The following is a 22,735-nucleotide window of genomic DNA, read 5'->3' as shown; positions in this document are numbered from 1 at the left end:
TATTCTAAGGGCATGAAAAATACAATTTCTAAGGCCTGGAACTAATTTTAGTTACTCTTTCTCTTTTCACTAAGAAAAGTTGTGATTTATAAAGGTATGTTTTTAGGCTGCAGCATTTTGTGATACTGTAGTTAGAAAATAATACTTTATTCTCCCAGAAGTCTCATAATCTTCCTTCTTGCAAAGAGTAAGTCATGATAGAGCCTGTCTGAACTTCTCTTCAGGTATTCCTTGATCAGACTTGGAACTAAAAATTTGGAGGCAATGCTTTTGGAGGGTAAGGAGGAAACCCCTGTAGAGCAAATTATCTCATTGCACAGGAAGTATTGAGAAAAGGACTTAGAATTTAATTTCTTTCACAACCAACCACTTCTGTAACAATGCTAGAATGTGATAGGGCTGGGGATTTTTGTGTTCTCTCTGTCTCTTGAGAATCCACAGAGCTTGCCTCTAGGAAGGGTATCACTCCATTGTCCTGTGTGCTTCTATCATGCTTTCTCTGTGCAATGTGGGGCCAGTCAGATCAAGGGAAACTGCTGATGTCGTTAAACCCAGGCTTACTGGCATCTCGGGGGCAGTTGATGTTCTTGAAGCTTCTGGGTTTTTTATGCTTGTCACTTCAGCAAAGCCCCTGCCAGGTGATTTGTACAGCAGTTCAACAGAAGAGTCACTTGTTCTTTCTGTGGGCTGATGGCAAAATACCACTATGCAAATATATAAGAATGTGGAGTGATGAAAGAGTGGCAAATTTTTGACCTTTTCAGTAAAAAAGGGGAAAAAAAAACCCACTTTGAGGCTTGAAGATTGAGTCAAAGGACAAAGTGGAGAAATCGTAAGAGTTCACTGCTGTACATCATCTTTGAGTTTTCTTTTTTTCCCCCCTTGAAATTTTTGCAGTTGGTCAAGGGAAGAGTCCTTCAGATTGTCCAATTAATGGAAGGATGCTGTGTTCACTCCAATAAAAAGTGAGCAATAGCAATTTGCTGAATGAAGTATTTTAGTTTCAATTATATTCCCTCTTGGCATTGCCATCAAGAGTTGATCTTTCTGAGCTCAGGTACTTTTCATCTGAAGGAAAAAACCTGGACAGGGGAGAGCAGAACCAAATAAAAACTGTATGGAGAGTCATGAGAAGGCAATCTCTTCCCCCAAAGAACTTGTCGAGATAGAGCTTCCTCTCATAAAAGAATATGGTGATGGCTACCTGATAAGAATGATGTGGAGTACTATCTGTGGAGTACTGTTTGTGGAAAATAAAGGTGTGATTTCTGGGGGAGAGGAACGTGCTCCCCCTTTTCTGTGTCACACAGTTTGTCCCATGATTCAGCTAATATTCTTTTTCCCTGTTCTATTTAGTTTCAGAAGATTCCCTACCCTTTCTGTCTTAGCTTAGCGCGTCAGTCCCCCAGTGTTTCTCCTGAAGGCAATAGCATAGATAAGCATCTTGTAAAGCTCTGCATCTTGCCTTTCTGAGCTTTCTCTTGGAGATGCTAATTTATACCTTTTCACTTGTTTGATATCTCAATCTAACAGGCAATGTTAGATGAATGCAGAGGGATGAATGCTTTTTTACTTTTTGGGGGAGTCTTGTTCTGAGTTTTAAAGAGTAATTTGCAAATTTCTAAATGCACAGCCTTGACTAATTCAACAGAAGTTACTTTTAAAAGCATGTGTTGATTTTGTAAGCAAAGCAAGCAGAAGTTACTGTTTTCACACTGCGAATTGACTTGACCTCTGTAAATTAAGCGTGATGGTTTTGTAGCTGTCTGACTATCTTGTTCATAATGTACCTTTGTGCAAATGGCACATGGAGGAGTCCCAACTAATACTTGGGAAACTGCTGAATTTTGCCAGGTAGGGTGGGGTGTTTTTTTTTTTCCTCCCAAATTTTGCAGGCTGCAAATAAACTTAAATTTCCTTTTGCTCTAAATCTATAAATTGGAGTTGAGACACCTTTAAAGAGCCCTTGAATGCCTTGTGCTACTGCGCTGGAAGCATGTGCGTTGCAGAGCTCTGTTTACATACGCAAGTGAGTGCAACCTTCAGTGACTTTCATCTTACAGCACTTCATAGGTACATATGAGTCCATACACTCGCAAATCATAGATGTGTAATGACTGGAAGGGAAAGGTTGTGTGTGTGTAAGACAATTGTAGTTACCATGTGGAAGAACCCTTCACTATATTGAAAGCATTAACTCTGAAGCATCTATGAATACTTGACATCTCTTTGTGTTGGCCAGGCTCGCACTTCTTGGGACAGGGAGTCAAGTGAAATGCGCTATAAGAGGCTTCAACATTTGCTTGAAAAAAGCAACATCTATTCCAAATTCTTGCTAACCAAAATGGAACAGCAGCAACTGGAGGTAGGTGTATTCTTTCCTGCAGTGGGGATTCTTAAGATGGGCTGCCATCTGTTTGGGTTTTTTTCTTTTTTTTTTGCCATCCAGCTGTTTGAACTGAAGTAAAAGTGCTGTTAAGATTGCAATAACAAAACCATGAAAATCTACTGGAACTACTGCCCAGGAATGAGGTGGTGCTTCACATAATATTCAGAATTTGTTCTAAAAATTAATAGATAAATCAGATTGGAAAGAGTATGAATTATAATTTAAAATCACAGTGTAAAGGTGGCACTGATATCTTTACAATTCTTCTGTTGGCTTGAGTGCTAGGAAGAAAAAATAAATGTTTGAAATAAGAAACAAAGTTTAAGGGAGCTAGAAACCCTGGAGGGAGGATAGAAGATGCAAAGAATTGACAAGTAGGAAGTTGTGCAGCCTATTTGTGTTAATTACTGAAGGGTGAGGCGTGTTTTCAGGATGCTAATGTAGCCCTCCCTCAAAGAAATTTATAAATTACAGTGATCTGAGGCCATGGTCTTCCCAAAAAAGAGCTTCCATAAAATGATTTGATGTGTTTTCTTTTTTTTAATCTATGGGCTGCTGAGTTCATATCTAGCTTTATCTTGACTTTCTTAACTGTACCTTTATGGACAAGCTTGTAAGAGTTTATGCTTGAGAGAGAGGGAGAATCTTAGGAAAAGATTTAGGGCAACGACGTTCTCAGAAAAGTGACACTGACAGACTGCAGGAACCTCCTTTCTAAAATACTTTTCTCGTTTAACTGTCAGCTCAAATTCATGGTTACTGCATTGATAGAATGCATGTTTCAGTCCTAAGCCTTGCTCTGTCTGATAAATACCAAGGTGTCTCATCTCTTTTTCCAGGGTCCTTTTGCTTTCAGCAAGTAGAAATAGTAGATGGAATGAAAATCTTAAATTCTTCAAAACATGAAAGCACTTCTTCCTTAAAGGCATCGCAGGCTACTTACATTGCTTTCTGTTCCGCAATGAACACAAGTGGTAATATGTAGAAGTTAAAGGGCAGCTGCATACATGGAAACCTTACTGCAATAGATGTGATCTTAAGGAGTTTGCAATTGGGAATATTTTTGTTGGAGTCTTTCTAAATTACTGTATTTAAGAGTTTAAAGTATTCACTGACAAGCAACTCAGAGCAGTTGCACTTTCTTGTCCAAGTTTTGCTTTATCATTTTAAACTATGTCAGAATAGAGGCTTTTAGTGAGATTGCAAAAACAAAGTCTGCAGAGTACACAGAAGTCTACATTACTGATGTAATCTATGCCTGTTATCACTTCTATAATGGATAGTTCTCTTGTGGGTGTTATTGAAAGGTAAGAAATGTGAGTGGGGTTTTTTGTTGTGGTTTTTTTTTAGGAACAGAGGAGGAAAGAGAAGTTAGAAAAAAAGAGAGAGATGATGTTAAAATCTGCCAAGGTAAGATTACCTAGCTATTTTATGCAACTTTCTGAATAAAAGTCTGACAAATTACAATGTCAATTTTGATAAAGGTAGGTAAACTAAATAAGTTAGATTAGACAGTATTTGACTTGCAGGATCTATCTAGTATACCATATTTATTTTAACAGTAATAAGACTCTTTAAAAGTGCTTAAAAATTGCATACCATGACAGTCATCTTAAGGAGATGTTTCTGACTAATTTATACTAAAGAAAATGGTCTGAATTTGTCTTGAGGAGGTTTTTTGTTTTAGCAATGATTGTTTATTCAGCCAAGATGCTGAATAAGTAATAAAAAAGATAAGCAGGAACTTTTTTTTTTTGCTGTAGTTTTTAAAACTGTTTAATAGTAACTGTTTCAAGAAGCTTTCAAAGGCAATGGTTTGAGGCTTGATTACATCTTTTTATCTGTGTCATGATAGTTAGAGATGCATAAGATGATGAACCTCTTCCTATGTTTGTTTTCTAGGGTCAAAATCCAGTTGATGGCAAAGAGGAGAAATCAGGTAATGTATTAGGCTTTGCCTTTTGTCAGTACTGGTGTTTTTACTTTCTTTAATGTTTGACATGTTGTATAAGCTGAAATGCTATCTTACAGGTGCAAAAAAAAAGAGAGGGAGAGAAGATGGGACATACAACATCTCAGAAATTATGTCCAAAGAGGTAGGCCATAACTATAAAGAGGCTTGTCTGGATTTTTGTAGCACAAATTTTAACTGGTGAGGCAATTGCTGTGTATTTTGAAGCAATACATTCTCATACATTGCCATCAGAGATTATCAACCAACAGCAGTCTGTCTGTAATGTAGGACTTTCTTCCAGCAAAGATCTATGTAACAAGCAGTGTTGTCAGACCTGTAGAATTCAGGTGTCTTTTTTTTTTTTTTTTTTAAAGTATTTGGGGAAGCAAGCTGTGAAGAAACTACATTGCCAGTTGAATTTTCAGTCACCCTTTGTAACTGGAATGCGTTCTCTGGTGTGTCGCCTTGTTTAGATGCACTTGTATGATTAATGATGTTTTATAGAAAGCTTTTTAAAGTATGTCCAGATTCTTCAATTAAAAGATCTCATGAAATAGAAATTGTAGTAGCCTTTAAGGTTGAAAAGCGTATAAGCATAGTTTTTTCTTTGTTTCCAGGAAATATTATCAGTGGCAAAAAAAAGTAAAGTGGAAAATCAGGTATGTTGGCACATGTTATTGCAGTTTTAGTGTGTTAAGCCCAAAGGGAGGGAGGGCTTTTTATACTTTATAGCATATCTGTAAACTTTTCCTGTAAATAAACATCTCTCTGCTAGATACTGAAGTCCTGAATTAGAAGTTTAAAAAAGTGGTGCAAGTGAGTGCACTTAAGTACTTATTTTCAGAAATCCGAGGTGAAAACTTCTAATTTTTTTTTTAAGCTCTGAATTTGAATGCGTTTTTACTTTATAGAACGCCTGTAGTTTCAAAAATAAAGGAAATAGGAATTTACTAAGAAATATTGGTGCTGTGTATAAGACCTTAAGACATAGTAATTTTTAAGCATTCAAGCATGGAGATAACAAGTGTGGTCTCTTCCACTTCTGCTGTAGTTTAAAAGCTACGTGCACAGTGTGAATTTCTTTCCAACATTCTCTAGAATCTGCTTACAGAAAGGAAATAGCTGCATTAAATGCCAGCCACTGTAAGGAAGGTTTTCAGTCTGCTTGCTTTTGTGGGTGAAAAAATTATTAGCCCAATTGCTTCAGTAGCTAACACTGCTCTTCAATTCTAAAGGGGTGAAGAATGCATATAAGGCATTGAAATTTTGCATGTTGACATCTACCTATGTAGTAATATTAATCCTAAAAATAAATTCTACTGTTGAGTTGACAGTTACTCAAAGTAAGTCTTTGTGTCAGGGGCTGACTTACTTCACTGCACATTAAGACTGGTGTAAATTGCGCGAAAGTATGTCTTAGCTGGGCTTTGATGTGCATTCCCCTCGCACGTTTCTTGAACTTCCCTCTATAGGATGAAAGCTCTTCTGACAACCTGTGTCCAGAAGACCTGCAGAAAAACGGAGATTCAAATAGCGTCATTAAGGATAGATTGTGTCAAGCTGTACGACACAGTGCCAAGCAATTCCTTGATCCAGTACGGAAATTTAATGGACAGCCAGTGCCTTTTCAGCAGCCAAAGATTTTTACTGGAGGTGTAATGAGGTGGTACCAAGTGGAAGGCATGGAGTGGCTACGGGTATGGAGCGATTGTTGTTGAAATTGAATCTGTTGCTGATTGGAAACAGAGAAATGGAGGGGAAGAGACACTAGAAGTCTGTCGTCATAGTTGGTACAGGGAAGGTGAAGAAGAGAGACAGTTCTTTATGATTTCTCATGATACAAGAATCTGGTGTTATGAAAAAGTTGTCAAGCAGCAGATACAATGTTTCAGCATGGGGAGGATATTTGTGTTTGTAAACGTTTCTTTAGAGTTTCTGGTTGGTGTTCTCCATCTTCCCCTTCTCCATTTATTTTTTTTATTCAACTCAACTGTCTTTTCAGCTTCTCCTTACAAATACTTTGTGAAAGCAGGACTATGCATGCTACTAAGGGACAGTCGTACTATTTTTCTCTCTCAAGGGCTTGAATACCTAGCCCATAGGTGTTTAAAGACTCACTACTTTGCAGGCCTGACACGGATGAGTTTTCCATTCTCTGCATCTTGGAATCTAACTAGTAATATTTTGTCTTTAGCCTTTGAAATCAAAAACTAAAGAAACTTGCCATAAAAATTGCCCACATACATATTTAACTTCTACCCGTTTTTGCTTGCAAGCCAAATTAGAACAACTTTGCTTTTTAATTATCAGAGCCAGACAGAACTAATTTTCATTCTGCTACTGATCTCATATTTCCCTTGGTTTTTTCTTTCCTTTTTTTTTTTTTCTTCCCTTTTTTTTTTCTTCCCCACAAGCATACGTATCTTGTTTTAACAGGCTTAGGCTGATCTCACAAGTGAGTGCCACTAAACTCACTCTGTTCTGTCACTGGGAAGTGCATAGGGAAGACAGGCCTGTACTGGGAGGGGGGAAAAAGCCAGCTTCCTTGGGCCCTCAGTTATAATAACCTTCTTTATGAATAGTAGATAAAGTAGCCAAAGAACATTTCTGCGTCTGTCTTTCTGTTCTTTTGTGAGAGGTTGCTCCGTCAGTTGTCAGAATAGGCAGTGTCTGCACAAAGAACTTTTGCTGGAGCAGCTGGCTGTGTCAGGAATTGCACCTTTTTCCTATGGTGGAGTAGCTGTGCCTACAGAAGCTACTTGAACAGATAAAACTGAAACATCAGCACAATAACTTGGTCTTTTAGAGTGGGGAGCTAAGGGAATTCTTGGGAGCTGGGATGGCTAAAAACTTGGGTAGTGTAAGCTTGTACTTGCAGTTGAAGTGCTTTTTGATATAACACTAATTTACATCCTTTCCTTTGATACCGTTCTGGTTTTTGCCTCCTAGTCAGGCACTTAATTGGCTAGAGGCACATACACCTACATATGAATGTCTGGGGTTTACAAGATGCTTGTATTTGTTTTCATCATGGAGAAATCTTACTTGTTTGTAATATAAAATGTGCCTAGTAGAGAGTTTCTACAGGTGTTACATTCCTAAAGATGTCTATTGTTCTCAAGGTGTGTCGGCTATTTTGCATTTACATGTCTTTTTCTGTGTATGCAGATGCTTTGGGAAAATGGTATCAATGGCATTTTAGCTGATGAAATGGGGTTGGGGAAGACGATCCAGTGCATTGCAACAATAGCACTGATGGTGGAGCGAGGAGTCCCTGGCCCATTCTTAGTATGTGGTCCTTTGTCTACTCTTCCAAATTGGATGTCTGAATTCAAGAGATTTACTCCAGAGGTAAAAGAAATGAAGATTTTTCTTTTTTCTTCCTTAGGTTTAAAAGAACAAATTATTTAATTCTTATTCTAATTCTTTGCCTTGAAACTTTCTCTATATAGAACATCAGTTTAATTGTAGTTGTTTATGTGGTTACTACACACTGTGCCATGACTTGCCATGTATTTACGCCTTCTTGTAACAGAGCTAATTATCTCTACTATCTTCTGTTTAGGTTTAAATGAGCTTAGTTCACCTGACTTCTAAACCTCTTTTTTTCAGATTCCACTAATGCTCTATCATGGAGCTCAGCAGGAACGTCGTAAACTGGTTCGTAAAATTCACGGGCGACAAGGATCACTGCAAATCCATCCTGTGGTCATTACCTCCTTTGAAATAGCAATGCGAGACAGAAATGCCCTGCAGGTATCTAAGTTCTCCTGAAAGCCCTAGGATGGGTGGAATGCCTCATCACTAATAGCAATGCTTTTGAATATAGTAAAGAAAAAACTCCGCATGCTGCCTGTACGATGAGTGTCATACTGTAGCATTTATATTGGCATTCACTTCTGTTTCTTGGTAGCAGTGGCTCTGGAATTTTATGCTTAAGAAGTTCTTCAAACAGAACACTATCCAAAAAGTGAAGTAAGCAGATAGTTACAGCATACCTACTCTTTTCATTACCTCTCTGTAGGTGATGGTGAGGGAGGCTTGGAGTAAAAGCTATACTTAGTGTATAAACATCATGGTTAACATCAGAATGGTTGTCTCAGTGAGATGGGTTTCTTGTAGAAGTTTTATTGTAATCACCTGGGCTTTCTAAATGCAGTCACCATGAAGCAGATGTATGGCATCAACAGGTGGGACTCAGCTCTTCTAGTCTGGCAAAGTGAGAAACAGTAAATAGAATCTTTGTAACGGGCAGTATCAGACAGTCTTAGTGCTGCTTATCTCATCTGGCACATGTTTTGATGGAGTAAAGCTAAGATTTACTGAAATATCCTTTCCTTTTCTAGCACTGCTTCTGGAAATACCTGATAGTAGATGAAGGTCACAGGATTAAAAATATGAACTGCCGCCTTATCAGAGAATTGAAACGATTTAATGCGGACAATAAACTCCTGTTGACTGGTACTCCCCTGCAAAACAACTTGGCAGAGCTTTGGTCATTGCTTAACTTCCTGTTGCCAGATGTGTTTGATGATTTGAAAAGGTAGATTGCGATCTGATGGTGAAAACTATTCCCCTTTGTTCAGTTTGGGCATTATTGTGACTCTTTAATTATTAAACTTGTATCAGCATGTGAAAAGCTATTTTATGATATGGTTGTAATTTGGTATGATTATTTGGTGGTAAAGGCTTTGAAATGTGTCTTGCCTTCACACTTAGTTGTTTCAGAAAGTAAGGAAGTAATTGTCAGCTCTATGGGTAGTGGAAGCTCAACTCTGAGCTTAGACATGAGTATTTGGGGGGAGAGATGTTTGTCTAAAGTGCCTTGTGCTGCTTGAGATTCTCTGAGATGCTGGAGAAAGCTGTGTAAGGCTGGCAGACATGGGACCCATGGGAGACGGATCTTTTTCTGAAGCAGTAGGGGGGTCAGGTGGAAGAACATTGCCAAAACAGTCTAGACTAATTTTGGAAAAAGATATAACTAGATTGAATATAATAGATCATAGTGAATATTCCACCTAATACAAGTATTTTTACCAATCACTTAAAAACTCAAGCATCTGAATTGACAGGTATATTTCAGAAATACCTCCTGTTCACTCTCTATTCGTGATGGATATTAGTGCTTTGTTTTTCTTAAATCGCAGGATAAGAGAAGAATAGTATACTTAAATAATGAAGCATAATAGCTATGAAGTAAGCTATTCCTTTTTTTTTTTTCCTTTGTTTTTGTAGCTTTGAATCCTGGTTTGATATTACCAGCATTACAGAAACTGCCGAAGATATTATTGCAAAAGAAAGGGAGCAAAACATCTTGCATATGCTGCATCAGGTTTTATCTTATTCTTTGTGTTGGTTTTTTCATGGTTTATTTCTAACATTGACCATTATTACGAAGTGTGTCAAAATCTTGTTTGTGGAGCTGAATTCTGGGCCTGAGGCTTTTATTGTGGCACTTCTGGACTTCCTTAGACTTGTGGGTTTGGTTTTTTTTCAATTTTTACAGCACTTATAAATGCTGAAAGGAACAATATACCTCTTTGATAATGAATCATTTTTATTCTTGGAACTGAATTGAGTTTAGTCAAACTTAATTGCAGTTGCTTGCTTCTGTTTGCCAAAAGATTTAATTGGTATATTTATTTTGTTGAAAGATAACTTTGAGTGAATTTATGTAACTTTTAGGTATTGAACAGAATACCTTTTGACAAACTAGTTGTATAATGTGCCTGTCTTCAAAACCAAACTAACCAGAACTTTTTTTTTAATGGGGGGGGTGTGGAAGTAAATGCTGACAGAACTATCATTTTCCCATCATAAGCTGATGGTGAGAGACGTAAATTGTGTCTTCTAGATATAATTGTTGATCACAATTTATTATTTATTTTGGTTAAAGGTTTGGGGCTTTCCTGGAATAACTTGATTTAAGAAATATAACAGTCAAAACAAGCATTTTCATAATAAAATTACTTTCAGTTAATGAAAATTATTTGAAAGTTCTGTAATGTAGTTACCACTGCACCCTTATTAAACACATCAAAATTTTTCAAATGTCAATGGATGTGTTGTTTGAACACATGTATTACCAGCATGTGCGTAAAAGTTTTGGAGTAGGCATTCATATGAAAAAATGAAATATGGAACTCTGCAAATTAACTCCCTTGCTTTAAATTGTCAAAATAGCATTATATCAGTAGACCCGTTTGTGTGTTGTGGTGGTTTTGGTTTTTGTTCTTTTTTGGTTGTTTTTTTTTCCTAAAACTAGACACGTTGAGAGCTTTGAGTAGTTGTGGTGTGCGGTTTTTTTTGTTGGGTTGGTTGGTTGTTTTTTTTTTTTTAAACTGGCCATGTTGAGAGCTTTGAGTAATTTGTAACACATCTGCTCAACATTTCAGATTCTGACACCTTTCTTACTGAGAAGACTGAAATCCGATGTTGCTCTTGAGGTTCCTCCTAAACGAGAAGTTGTGGTATATGCACCGCTGGCAAAGAAGCAAGAAACTTTCTATACTGCCATTGTAAATCGCACCATTAGGAAACTGCTTGGAAGTAATGAGGTATCTACTGATATGGATGTTAGAAATGTGCTTGCTATTAAATGGTTTGTAGGCAAAAACACATTGGTATTGTTTCATTACCATTGTAACTAAATCCACTTTTTGGTTAAATTTTTAGTCTGGTCCTTTTGTTATCTATTTCAATGGCAGTTACTGTGACTGGCCTCAGTGTGCACAGAACTAATACAATATGAGTATAAATACATTCTTGATTACTTGTAGCTTGGGGGAAAAAGAAGACAGTTTTCACAGAGTTGACAGTTTCTGCTGTAAAATCAGTAAGGTACTAATGCAGCTCTTAAAAATTAAGCAGAAGCTTTCAAGATCTACAATTAGAGACCTTTAAAATTTGGGCTGCATTTTCTACTTAGCAAAACTTACAGCTGCTGGGTCTAAGTAAGTATTGCATGATGCATATCACTGAGACCTCTTTTCAGTATTGAGAATTCTTGGGTCAGCATAGGCCTTTGAATCTGAAGCTATCTGCTGTTGATGGCAACGTTGTAATTTCCCACAGGAAGAAGTAGTTGAGTTGAGTCCTACAGGCCGACCAAAACGCCGTTGTCGAAAACTGGTTGATTATTGTGAAGAACATAATGGTTCACCTGACGACTTGGAAAAATTGATCGGCAAAATGCAAGAGGAAGTAGAAAAAGAGAGGTGCCTGCCCTAAAAGATTCTTTTTTTTATTATACTGATTATCTTCCTCTTAGTTTGCTTCCAGAGCTTTGCTTATTCAAATTGATCAAGAACGGCATTTCATAATTCACTATCCTTGTAGCTTTATGATATGTTTCTTTGCTTTTACCTAGTATTCGCTGGGCCATGATAGCAGTGATTAGGTTGTACCATCACTCACTGACTCATTAGAGTTATAGTTAACTACAAGACATTTACTCCTAGACCTGTGGCCTTTTCAGGATCTAGCAATAAAATTGCTTCTTGAGTCCCTGTTTTCATTAGTCACAGTCTTAGGTAGGTCCTGTGACGATAGTGCTACTGATAATCCATAAAGAGCTAAAATGTTCTAGTGTGAAATGTAATTCCTTTGGGCTGTTAAAACATTTTGGTAGTGAAGAACTGTGGTTTCACCAAAGCCTCAAGGTCTAAGATGGTGTTGGGTGCCAGCCAGGGAAGAACTGATTCATCTTAGTTATTTGGTAGTTGAAATTTCATGGTAGTAGCTTAGGTCCTGGCTACAGCTAGCAATGAGGACAAAGGAGCTGAAGAGCTTGCTTATTGCTGGGTTTTGCAGGCTTTGCAAGGTTCAGGTAAATGTTTTGTCTCCAATGTCCAATTACGTTCACAGGTATATCTTTCATTGGTTCCAAGGCAGGACAAGGGATAACGCTGGTGTGCTAACTACAGTTAACTCCTAGGTTTTTGCAGAATTACTCAAGAATACTTGAAGCAAAGTTTGGGCTCAAGACTGGAGAAAAGGGAGGATTAGTTTCCTTGCTAAATTTTGTAAAATATGTAGGCTTAAGCTGAGGCCCAGAACCCAGCATGGTTATTGCTGTTTTGGTGACAGGTATTGGTCACTTTTCTAGTGATTAAGATCAGAGCTGAGGTTCAGGACTGAGGGAGCTGAGGAATCATGTTCATTCCTGGGTTTGGCAAGGTCTGTTGGTGGCTCTGAATTGGTTGGAAGTCCCTTGGGCATAAGGAAAACCAGGTTAGTCTTCAGGGTTGAAATGTATTTATTTTGCTACATTTTTATTGTAGTCCAGTCTACTTTGCAAGAACAGACACAAATATATATGTTTGTATTAGTTTTATGGTATGCATGGATCCCTTATGTTGGAGACAGTACTTAAATGCGGAAGAGCTAAATAGCTGCATTCGCTGTGAATCCTGCAAAGTATACGTGTAGCCGAAATGGGATAGGCAGATTTTGGAATAGTTTATGTATTGTTCTGTAGGAGATCTGACCATTTGTTCTAGAGGGGGCTTACTTCTGTTCCCTTTTCTGCTGGGTGACTTGCACAAGTTGTGTTTTCTGCTTCTGATTACTACTGACTGCCCTTTTGTATTTTAAACCAATAATGGCAAACCCTTATGCCTTTGGTGCCAAGTGTGGCACTAAAAGAAGTTTCATCTGGTAATAGCTTTACTAACTATGAGGGATTTTGAGGACATTTGACACAGCATGTGAATCCATTGCTTGATTTTGTTTTTATTATTTTTTTTCTCTTCAGTATCTGTAGCATAATAAGGTGACACTTTCTGTACTAACAAGATGACGTATCTTTTCAAGGCCAGTGGTAGAAGTGAGCATTCCCATGGATTCAGAGGTGAACCTTAAACTGCAGAATATTATGATGTTACTGAGGAAATGTTGTAATCACCCCTATCTTATTGAATATCCTTTGGATCCTGCTACACAACAATTCAAGGTACATTCTAAAAGGATTACGAGAAAAATTACTCCAGGCATTAAAAAGCAATAGACTGTGAGCTGACGGCAGTAAAGAATGACCTTTTCAATGTATTTGGCATATGCCTCCCCATTGGATTCCACCAGTGTACTGAATCATTATTTGAAGCTTCCTGCAGCAGCAGTTGCAGAGACCAGTTCAGCCTCTGTGCCCATTTGGCCTTTGCGTAGTGATGCCATTATGTTCTTCGTTATGGCAGCACTCATCCGCTGGGAGCAAAGTTACTGAATTCAAACAGTAGCTGGGTTCTGTTGACTCAGGGTGTTTTAGGATCTGCCTCAAGCTCTCCTCACAAAGGTTAATTTTCAAAACAAAAAATGCTGACCTTGGTTGACTGTTCATGACATAAATTGTACACACTGCAGGAGGTGCGGTGGTAACTGTTAAGTGTGAGGTGTTGAAGGGCTGTACCAAGTACAACAGAGTTGTCTGCTCAGAGAATACAGCATCCTTTCTCCTCCTCAAAAGGGAAAAAATCCAAATTATATCACAAGGGCCAGCTGGTAGTTTAATCTACACAAAGCAGTTGGCAATATAGGAAAGTATGAAGTAATTTGAATTGAAAGAATCTTGAACAACTGGAATTGCTTGCACATTCTAAATGTAGGTTTGTGGGCATGTGTAGTCATGTTTCCTGTTCAGTGAGTGATAACAGATTCAGCTGCACTCAGGAGCAAGCTGTTGAAGTCTATCAATGTAAAGTCAGTGCATAAAAAGCAGATAGCCCAGTCTGGGTGATGAGGGGAAATTAATTAATGTGTAGAAAATGCAGACTGTTTGACAGTTGACACCACTTGCAGGAGCTAGTACCTGCTCAGGAAAATGGATTAGGAATTATCGAGGTGGCTGCTGTATGGCTCAGACCTGAGAAGCTTCTATATCCCTGCTTTTAGCCCATAGCAAGACTTAGATCGAACAAACTCTCTTGAGCAAAAGAGGGGTCTAAGGTAGCAGTGTGAAAACTTGTTCTGTGAACTTTTGTCACTTGGCTGATGTGTAGTAACTTGTTCAGCAGTGCTTCCTTATATCCAGTAGGTGGAAGTCTTGTGTATTAATTACAAGCTGGGAAAGAAACAACAGTGCTTTTCCATGTGGGAAAACTAAAATCATCAGTTTCTCCTTCCAGCAATGGGATGAAAACTAATTAGGCTTTTTTTTTTTTAAATTATTTGGGCATATGAAATGGTCAGGTTTGATTTAGTTTCATCATGATTTAACTGATTCAATGTAGTTTGCTAAAATTAGTGTTGCTTCCAATCTTACAGCTTTTAGTTAAAAAGATGGTACAAGCTTGTTTCTGTGAGAAGCTTTCAGACAGCTTTTATTGGTGCTTCTGAGTCAGGGAAACCTCTGGTATCCTTCCCTCCTAACATATTATCCCCTCTCCCCTGTTCCAAGGTTGATGAAGATCTAGTAAAGAATTCAGGAAAGTTTCTACTCTTGGACCGAATGCTTCCAGAACTGAAAAAGAGAGGACATAAGGTAAAGCTAAGAAGATGGGGTGTGGGGTGGGGGGGGGGATAGTAGTCTCCTCATGACCAAAAAATGGTATTAAGGAATGTTCCTGGTTTTGTAGGTCTTGTTGTTTTCGCAAATGACCATGATGCTTGACATTTTGGTGGATTACTGCTATCTGAGAGACTTCAAATTTAGTCGATTGGATGGCTCTATGTCCTACTCAGAGAGAGAAGAAAATGTAAGTAGATGTACATGCCCTTTGAGCCTGTTCACAAATTCTGCTTGTTCCTGTGACGCTGGAATATGATTTCGCACAGCATTTAGCCTTTAATAGGCAAAAGACATTTATGTTGAAAACTGACATCCTTCCTGCTGCTTTAATATCTGCAGCTCAGAAATACTGAAGTAATGAAATGTGTTATTAACCAATATCTTGGGGTATGCCTAGAATGATGGGTGCTCACGTACTCTGTTGCCCAAATGTGAAGTTATGTAATATATCTAGATTGTGGCAGATGCTAATCCCAGTTTTACCCCTGCACGTATTGTTTCCTAGCATCCAGGATGTGATGCCAGCATCTGTGAGAGCGTACTGGAGGTCTAATGCCAAATAAAGTAGATTTCCACAAAATGAGGTTTTGTACCTAGTGGGACACCTGTAACTTCAGCCTGAAATTGCATGTGGATTTGTTCCAGCTCAATCCTTTGTTCTTGCATACTTGTAATGGCATTCTGTGGTTACTTGAAACCTTATTACTGAGGCATATATTTATCATGAAGAGCAGCCATGCAGGGTGGTTCTGGAAAACCACCTCTCTGAGGGTTTGCAGGGATGTAAAGGAGCAATGCATATGTGGAGGAAGTACACAGGATGTGTCTAGGGGATGTGCTGCAATTGCCATCTGGTCTCTGAAGTATGCACTGGTGTTTATGAAGATATGGAATAACAGTGGCAGATGACAGATCATCTAGCTCAAATTGTGCTTCCCTTTGCCCCATGTTTTTTTCTGTGCCACAGTGTGGCTGAGGAAAACCAAGCCCCTAAACACTTAGGTTGCTACTGTTAGAGCTGATTCTTAAAGAGGAAAGGCTAACTAGCAAAGTGTCAGCAAGCTATAGTGACTTTATTAAGCTGGTAAAATTTTGTACCGCTGGCTTGTGGGGATTTTCAGGAGTTGATTGTGTGCCTACCACAGTGTGGTATAGGTGCAGGATGAGAGAAATCTTCCAGGTCACCAGTCGAAGTTCAGCAAGGCTCTTCCCAGCTCCATGATTTGCTGCTCATGCTGCAGATGCTGATGTCCAAGAGAGCCCAGAGGATATGGGGCTTTTAGAGAGCTTGGGTAGCTGCTTCCACCTGGCAGTGGGGTGATGGTTTCTTTTTCTCTGCTGTGATCAAAGTCCTGAACGTTACTGTACGCTTCCAGTTTTCTACCAGCATGTCGGTGGTCAGACTAAGTAGTCTAGGTTTTGACTGGTATTGCAGACCTGGTAGGAGCTGTGCTGACACTTGGAAGCATCTTGCAGTGAAAGTAGGCTAGATGCTGAGTAGGAGGCCATAAAGTTACTCTTAGTTTTGAAGTAAGAGGAGGAGGTATACAGGGTGGCTGGAAGTTACAGTCAAGTTGGCATCGGTGTTTTAGATTGTTGCTTGTGTCAAGAAGTAGATAAATTTTTAGGTTCTGCCAGCTTGGACTGTGCTCACCTTGCTCATCACTGGATGGTAGGTTATGTGGAGGTGAATGTGATTTGGACCATACCTCACTACGGTCATCTCCACTCTGTGCATTAGACAACTCATTGACTGGAATCATCAGATAAGAAAATACGGTTGCCTCACTTCTTGGTCTTGTCCTGTCCCAAATGCATGCAATGTTTCTTAAAGTCTTAGTTTGGCCTCTGACAGTGTGTGCTGTATTTTATCTGTGTTCATCTTTTTAAACACAAGTCTCAAAATAAAACATTAGCTATGTTGTGTTTGATCCATCTGCTGTTTTTTAATAGACGAATTCTCTTCCAGATGCATCAATTTAATACTGACCCTGAAGTCTTCCTGTTCTTAGTGAGTACAAGAGCTGGAGGCTTGGGCATTAACTTAACTGCGGCAGACACAGTTATCATATACGATAGTGACTGGGTATGTTGACAGACTGTTAACCTAGTGGTATGTGTCATAAAATGCTTTCTCTATTGCTGCTTCTGATAATCATTTACTAACCCATTATGATATAGACCATTTCTGTAACTTTAATGTGGTGTTGCATGAAGATAATAGTAAGTAGCGTATGCAAACATGTTATATATGAAATACGCAGCCTCGTTTGAAAAGTCCTAGCTTATTGAATACAACGTTAGAGTTGGTTTCCAAAACTAGCCTGTTTGCCCTGAGTTACACCAAAAGCAGGAGGGGTTTTTGTGTTACTGTTGAAGATACGTTTCCTTCTTTCGATTTATTATTTAAGTTTGAATGTAGCCGGACCTTCTACAGGTTCCCTGTTTCCAACAGCTGCCATGTTAGTACCAGCCCCTTGAATTTCCTCCTGTGACTTGCAACATGTGTTTTAGCTAGCTAGGATTCTGCTGCTCCTGTGAGTCTGGAGGCTGGGAAGAAAGGTATGGAAGGAAATGACTGAGGACCTCTGCATCTTCGCTTCATTTTAATAGACAGCTCTGCTGTTTGCATGACTCTTCAGCTTCAGGAGAGACAAAGCAGCTTCAGAAATGGCTGAAAACATTTTTAATACCTTTTCTTATTCTCCAACAAAAAAAACCCCACAAACCTACAACTAACACCCTCAGCTAAATTTGTTATACAAAACATGTCCATCTGAAAACTGCAGCACGTAGTGCAGAAGCAGTCTGAGCTAGTTGGGTTGCTCTGGCTGTGCAGCTACAGCAGCAGAGCTTGTCAAGGATGAGTTTAAGAGTGAAGAGATGTAGAGTTCTATTACACGATGGCTGCCCTGCTTATTGCTTCTGCTCCGACTCTCAGAGCTCACTATTGAAAGTGCTGCCTGTGGTATGTCTCTTAAAAAAAAAAAGTTAATGATGTAGCTAACTTGGTGGTGTCGGGTTGACGGTTGGACTCGATGATCTTAGAGGTCTTTTCCAACCTCAATGATTCTATGATTCTATGATTCTAACTTGTTTCTTTGCCTGCTCAGAATCCCCAGTCGGACTTGCAGGCCCAAGACAGGTGTCACAGAATTGGCCAGACAAAGCCAGTGGTTGTTTATCGTCTTGTGACAGCAAATACTATTGACCAGAAGATTGTGGAGAGAGCTGCTGCCAAAAGGAAGCTGGAGAAGCTGATTATCCACAAAAGTTAGTGTCTTTCTCTTATGACTTCCTGTAAGCAAGTGTTGCTTCTTTAAATCTCAAGAGAGAACTCTTATGGCTCTGTTTTGTGACTGCTTAGTATTTTTTCTTAAACGCAAAAAGCTTCATCCTCCCAACAAGTGACTATATAGTATTACTTTTCAAAATGCATTCTTAGACACATTGTAGATAACTTCTGCAGCAAATTAAAGGAAAGCACTTCTAGTATTTCTGGAATCACCATGTTATGACTACTCTTTTACTAGTAGGTAAGGAAAAAAAGAGGGGTGATGGGACAGTGAGCCTGCCTGGAAGAAATATAGGTAAAACCAGGCAATAAGAGAGTAGAGCTCTGGGCTTACTGGCAGCTTGTCAGCAAGATGATTGTTTGTTTGACCCAAATGTTTTTGGACTTCTAGCATTGAAAACGCTGGGGGTAGATGACAAGTCTGAGTTGATTATCTTTTTAAAATCAAATTAAATTAACCAGAATATAAATGGAAAAGCAAATACATTCTTATTGCTTGCAGTTTAATTTATAACAATTCTTCATTTGGAGCAATATGCCTACCTAATGACATCCAGAGCAGTGTTTCAGGATGTGAAGTTTAGTGATAGATTTTTCCAGTTGCACTGGCAAACTTTCTTGAGTAGGGAGTGTTGCTATTAAATGTGGTAAAATGAGTAGAGACTATAGAAAGTTGGTTTCTGGGGGGTTCCTACTAAACTTGGTTGAGATTGCAAATCCTAGAGCTGTAAAAAAATTTCAGCATCCTGTTTGCATCTGTCCTTCTGAGTTTAAGAACAGTATGTTATAACCACAGTAGAATAGTCCTGTTTGAACAATTAACCAGTGCTGAATAAACAATAGTCCTAGCTGATTTTATGTGCAGAACAATGGTGATTCTTCTTGTGTTCTTGATTATATAGCTGGTCATACTCAAAAGTCTTTAGAAAGTGATTGGGCTGAAGTGTCTCTTTTGGGGGTAAATTTTTCTTGTTTGGGTCCTATAGGAATCCTGCTTTGCTTCCGTAGCTTATTCTGTTTGTGATATTTGGACAGTAGCTCCCTATAGCATTTTCCAAACACTAAGCTCACTTGAAAAATACAATTCTTGTAACTTGGTATGGGCTTCTGACAATAATTAGCCTTATATTAAACTTTAAAGGAGGTTAAGAACTTCTCATAGTATATTAAGGGGGGAAAAAAAAGGCATTTTTATGAGGGCGTAAAGGGGCAGAAAGGCCACACCTGTAACTGTCTACTGCACAGTGTACTGCTTGTCAAGGCTAAGCTGTGGTTTGCCTCTGGTTTTGGACGATGTTAGCTAATCTTTGTTAGATGCTTCCTTTATCCTAGCTTTAGCCTTTTTCTTTGTAATCTCTTTGCCACTGCTGTCTTGGTGTGACTGCCCTGACTGCTGTCTGACTCTTTGTAGGCATGTTAATGACCAACTGAAGTAAGAAAAATTTGTTTTTTAATGATGTGATTGTGGTCCAACCTGAAGTTAAAACCAAAGTGGCAAGATGAGCACACAAAACAGAATGGGCTTTAATAGTAGATGGCTGCCATATACTACAGTAGCCATGGGAACTGGGACTGATTGTTCTGGAAGGAAGCTAAGTGTCAAGTTGGGTCATGCCTTCAGTTTTGCAATAAGTTGAATATTTATCTTGGTAACTATTGGTGAATTGTATCTAAATCTTGCAGCTTAGGTAGGGGTGTCCCCTCCAGGAACCTTTGGATCCACTGTGTAAATGTAAAGGTGATGTAATGGATCCTGTAATTTTTAATATCTAAAAAAGTGTTAGAACTTTGGAGGAGTGAATGAGGGAGGGATATCACAAAGCTTACTTAAGTCAGGCCTTTCAGTGGTGTCTAACCATGTAGGGTGTGTACAGTCCAAGTACTGGAGCTTAAGAACTGGAATTTGTTGCAAAACAGAATGCTTTTTTGGCCTCAGCACCAGGTTACTCTTTCTGTCTTGTGCTTCTGTTTTATTGAAGAAAGTTGCCTAGGAAACTGTGTGAGAACCAGCATGATTTTAGTTAAATTAGTAGACGTCAGACTAAGAGGAAGTGATGGACATAAACTTCTATTTAAAGTGTTAAGTGCCTGGTAGGGTCTTCTGTATTTTTCTCTGTGTCACTATTATTGCAGCCCAAGACCTGTACAGCACTAATTCAATGCCATATAGTTTGTGAAACTCTGAAAACTACAAGGGAGAGACTGCATCACTAATAACGTATGACAGGACCTGGATCCTGTGTGTCATAGCAGGAGGTGTTAACGGGGGAGAGAAACCCCTCTGGAACTCGCATCTGATTTGCACTTCACAGAGAAGCAGCCAGTCCTTGGAGGGAGATGAGAAAAGGTGTGGGGAGGACTTCTGAAACCAAGATACAGGAAAGAACAGCAGTGAGTGTGATGAAAGGGATCGATGAAGACCCATTAATAAAATGGGTACATGTGTTGATTAAAAACCTGAGTAAACTGGCACAGAACAGTAAGCCTTGTCTCCTTGAAATGTGCAGGACTGAGCTTGACTTCATCCATGCTCAGCTTTAGTTAAGTAATAATCTTGTATAATTTTTTTGGATATTTGGGCTGACATCCAGATTTGTGTGTAGATACGGCATTAGCATAGTCTCTTCAAGAAACCAGCCTGTGTCAGGTGTATTATTTTGTCATGTCTGTCTAGTCCATTAAATGAGGGATGTTCTCTCTGCAGACCACATCTTTCACGTATTTCCTATCTTGTGGTTAATACTGCTTACTTTGTTTCAACCAGCTTACAATACAAAGGGAACAAACTTCAGCATCCACCATCTAACTTTATTTACAATGTTTTTACTGTAAGTAAACTAATGGCTTTTCTGCTCTGTGTGTGCGTGTGTGCATGTTGAATTGGTGTTTCAATCAGTTCTTCTGCATACTACAGCTGGAAGGTGAAAGACCTGCATGTAAACTCTTCATGTACCTCTGATTTTTTTCACCAGTTAGGCTATTAGCGTAAGGTGTGTTTACCTGAGGGCTAAACCAATGAAACATAGCATTAGTTTTGATGTGCAAGAGTTAATTTGTTCAACATGTGCATCCAGCATTGATTTAACAACTTACAGAATTTGGTCCTGTCTCTGTGTACTTTCTTAAAATTTCTCCTTTTTACAGATCAGTTTAAAGGTGGCAAATCTGGTCTAGCACAGTCAAAGAGCTGCCTGGACCCTCAGGAATTAATAGAATTACTGAAATCCAGAGACTATGAGAGGTATGCAGATTCATATTTTTCTTGGACCATGAGTTTCTAACTTGCAGCTTGCAAGCAGCTGTCAATAGCTCTCGTGTCTTATGAAGTGGTATGTGGATCTTCATAGTGGAAAGAATGTCCTAGGGATTCTGCTATGTGGGAAAACTGACTTCTATGCAATACTAACTGTAACATGCTTTCATCTGTATTAAGAGAGATTATTTCTTCCTCAACAGGGAGGTTAAAGGATCTAAAGAAAAAGTAATCAGTGATAAAGATCTAGAGTTACTCTTGGATAGAAGTGATCTTATTGGTAAGTCAGAGTTTTCACCTGTTTTTTTTTCCTGTTCAACAGTAAATTTGTATTTTGTAAGAGTCTTTATATGTAGAAAGCTGCCACAGCTTCACTTCTCTACAGCTGTGTTGTACATCTCAAGAAGGACCCTTTGGCCCCTTTGCTGACATTTCCATGCCAAAGAAGAAATAACAGAATTTAAACAGAAGTATTCCAGAAAACCACATTCATGGATAGTGTGCCCTGAGCATACTGTGAATGAAGAGCATAGATTAGGAGGTGTTCAGCAAAGCAACTTTCCCTGTAAGTTGCTATAATTGATGAAAATAGAAATTATTCTCAGAAAAAGATTTATTTCAGCAAACTTGTTTAAAAACCTATTTTGATACTGTCATAATTCAAAATGTGATCTAACATTTTTGGGATAAAAAAAAATTGAGCTTTTCAGAGTTGAGTTACCATGGCTTGTGAATGGATCAAATATTTAAAAAAAAAAAAATTTTTTTTGAGGTTGTCTGCAAATTCTAGTGCTTGATCAGGCCAAGATATTATAAAAAAAAACCTTAATTTTTCTCAGAAAGGAAAAAATTCTTGTCCAATTCGTCTAAACAGTAGATTTAGTATGCTTTGTTTCCTTCAGCATCTTTAGGAGAGATAAGCCTCAAAGCATAGATACAGAAAGAATCAGTCATTACAGAATTTAGAAGTAAAAATGATAGCTAGCCTTAAATAAGTGTGATATGTATAGTTTGAGTAAAATAACTTTACCTTAGGAGAACTGTTGCTACACTTAATTTTTTTTTCCTAGATTACCTAAAGAAATTGTTTTATAAACCTGCTTATTTCAGTTAACTGTCTGCTAGTATAGAAAATGATTCTTGATGCACTGATAATATGGTCTATCTCTATCTTTCAAGTTCAGGCTGTGAAACAATCTGATTTCTCCTTTTAAGTTGGAGAAGGTGCCATTTATTTTGTGTTATTAGTGTGCATCATACTTATAATGGTTGCTATTGTCATGGTTTAACCTCAGTCGGCAACTGAGCACCACACAGCCGCTCGCTCACTCCCCCCCAGC

General features: G+C 38.5%; 1 protein-coding gene across 1 annotated transcript in view; it reads left to right on the top strand.

Annotated features, from left to right (window-relative positions):
- Positions 1-2,246: 2,246 nt before the first annotated feature.
- HELLS (helicase, lymphoid-specific) overlaps positions 2,247-22,735 on the top strand; it is a 21,761-nt gene continuing 1,272 nt past the window's right edge. Inside the window, exons 1-19 of the mRNA XM_019471659.1 lie at positions 2,247-2,365; positions 3,740-3,799; positions 4,292-4,328; positions 4,421-4,485; positions 4,961-5,002; positions 5,816-6,040; positions 7,512-7,694; positions 7,956-8,099; positions 8,690-8,886; positions 9,579-9,675; positions 10,739-10,900; positions 11,418-11,560; positions 13,158-13,296; positions 14,737-14,820; positions 14,915-15,034; positions 16,817-16,933; positions 17,961-18,120; positions 21,287-21,383; positions 21,599-21,675. Coding sequence (XP_019327204.1) covers positions 2,276-2,365; positions 3,740-3,799; positions 4,292-4,328; positions 4,421-4,485; positions 4,961-5,002; positions 5,816-6,040; positions 7,512-7,694; positions 7,956-8,099; positions 8,690-8,886; positions 9,579-9,675; positions 10,739-10,900; positions 11,418-11,560; positions 13,158-13,296; positions 14,737-14,820; positions 14,915-15,034; positions 16,817-16,933; positions 17,961-18,120; positions 21,287-21,383; positions 21,599-21,675 — 2,239 coding nt within the window. The 5' untranslated portion in view covers positions 2,247-2,275. The remainder of the gene's footprint in view (positions 2,366-3,739; positions 3,800-4,291; positions 4,329-4,420; positions 4,486-4,960; positions 5,003-5,815; positions 6,041-7,511; positions 7,695-7,955; positions 8,100-8,689; positions 8,887-9,578; positions 9,676-10,738; positions 10,901-11,417; positions 11,561-13,157; positions 13,297-14,736; positions 14,821-14,914; positions 15,035-16,816; positions 16,934-17,960; positions 18,121-21,286; positions 21,384-21,598; positions 21,676-22,735) is intronic.

Source organism: Aptenodytes forsteri, unplaced genomic scaffold, assembly GCF_000699145.1.
Source record: "Aptenodytes forsteri isolate BGI_AS27 unplaced genomic scaffold, ASM69914v1 Scaffold15, whole genome shotgun sequence".
In the NCBI taxonomy this organism is placed as follows: Eukaryota; Metazoa; Chordata; class Aves; order Sphenisciformes; family Spheniscidae; genus Aptenodytes; species Aptenodytes forsteri.
This window is presented reverse-complemented; position numbering and strand designations above follow the sequence as displayed.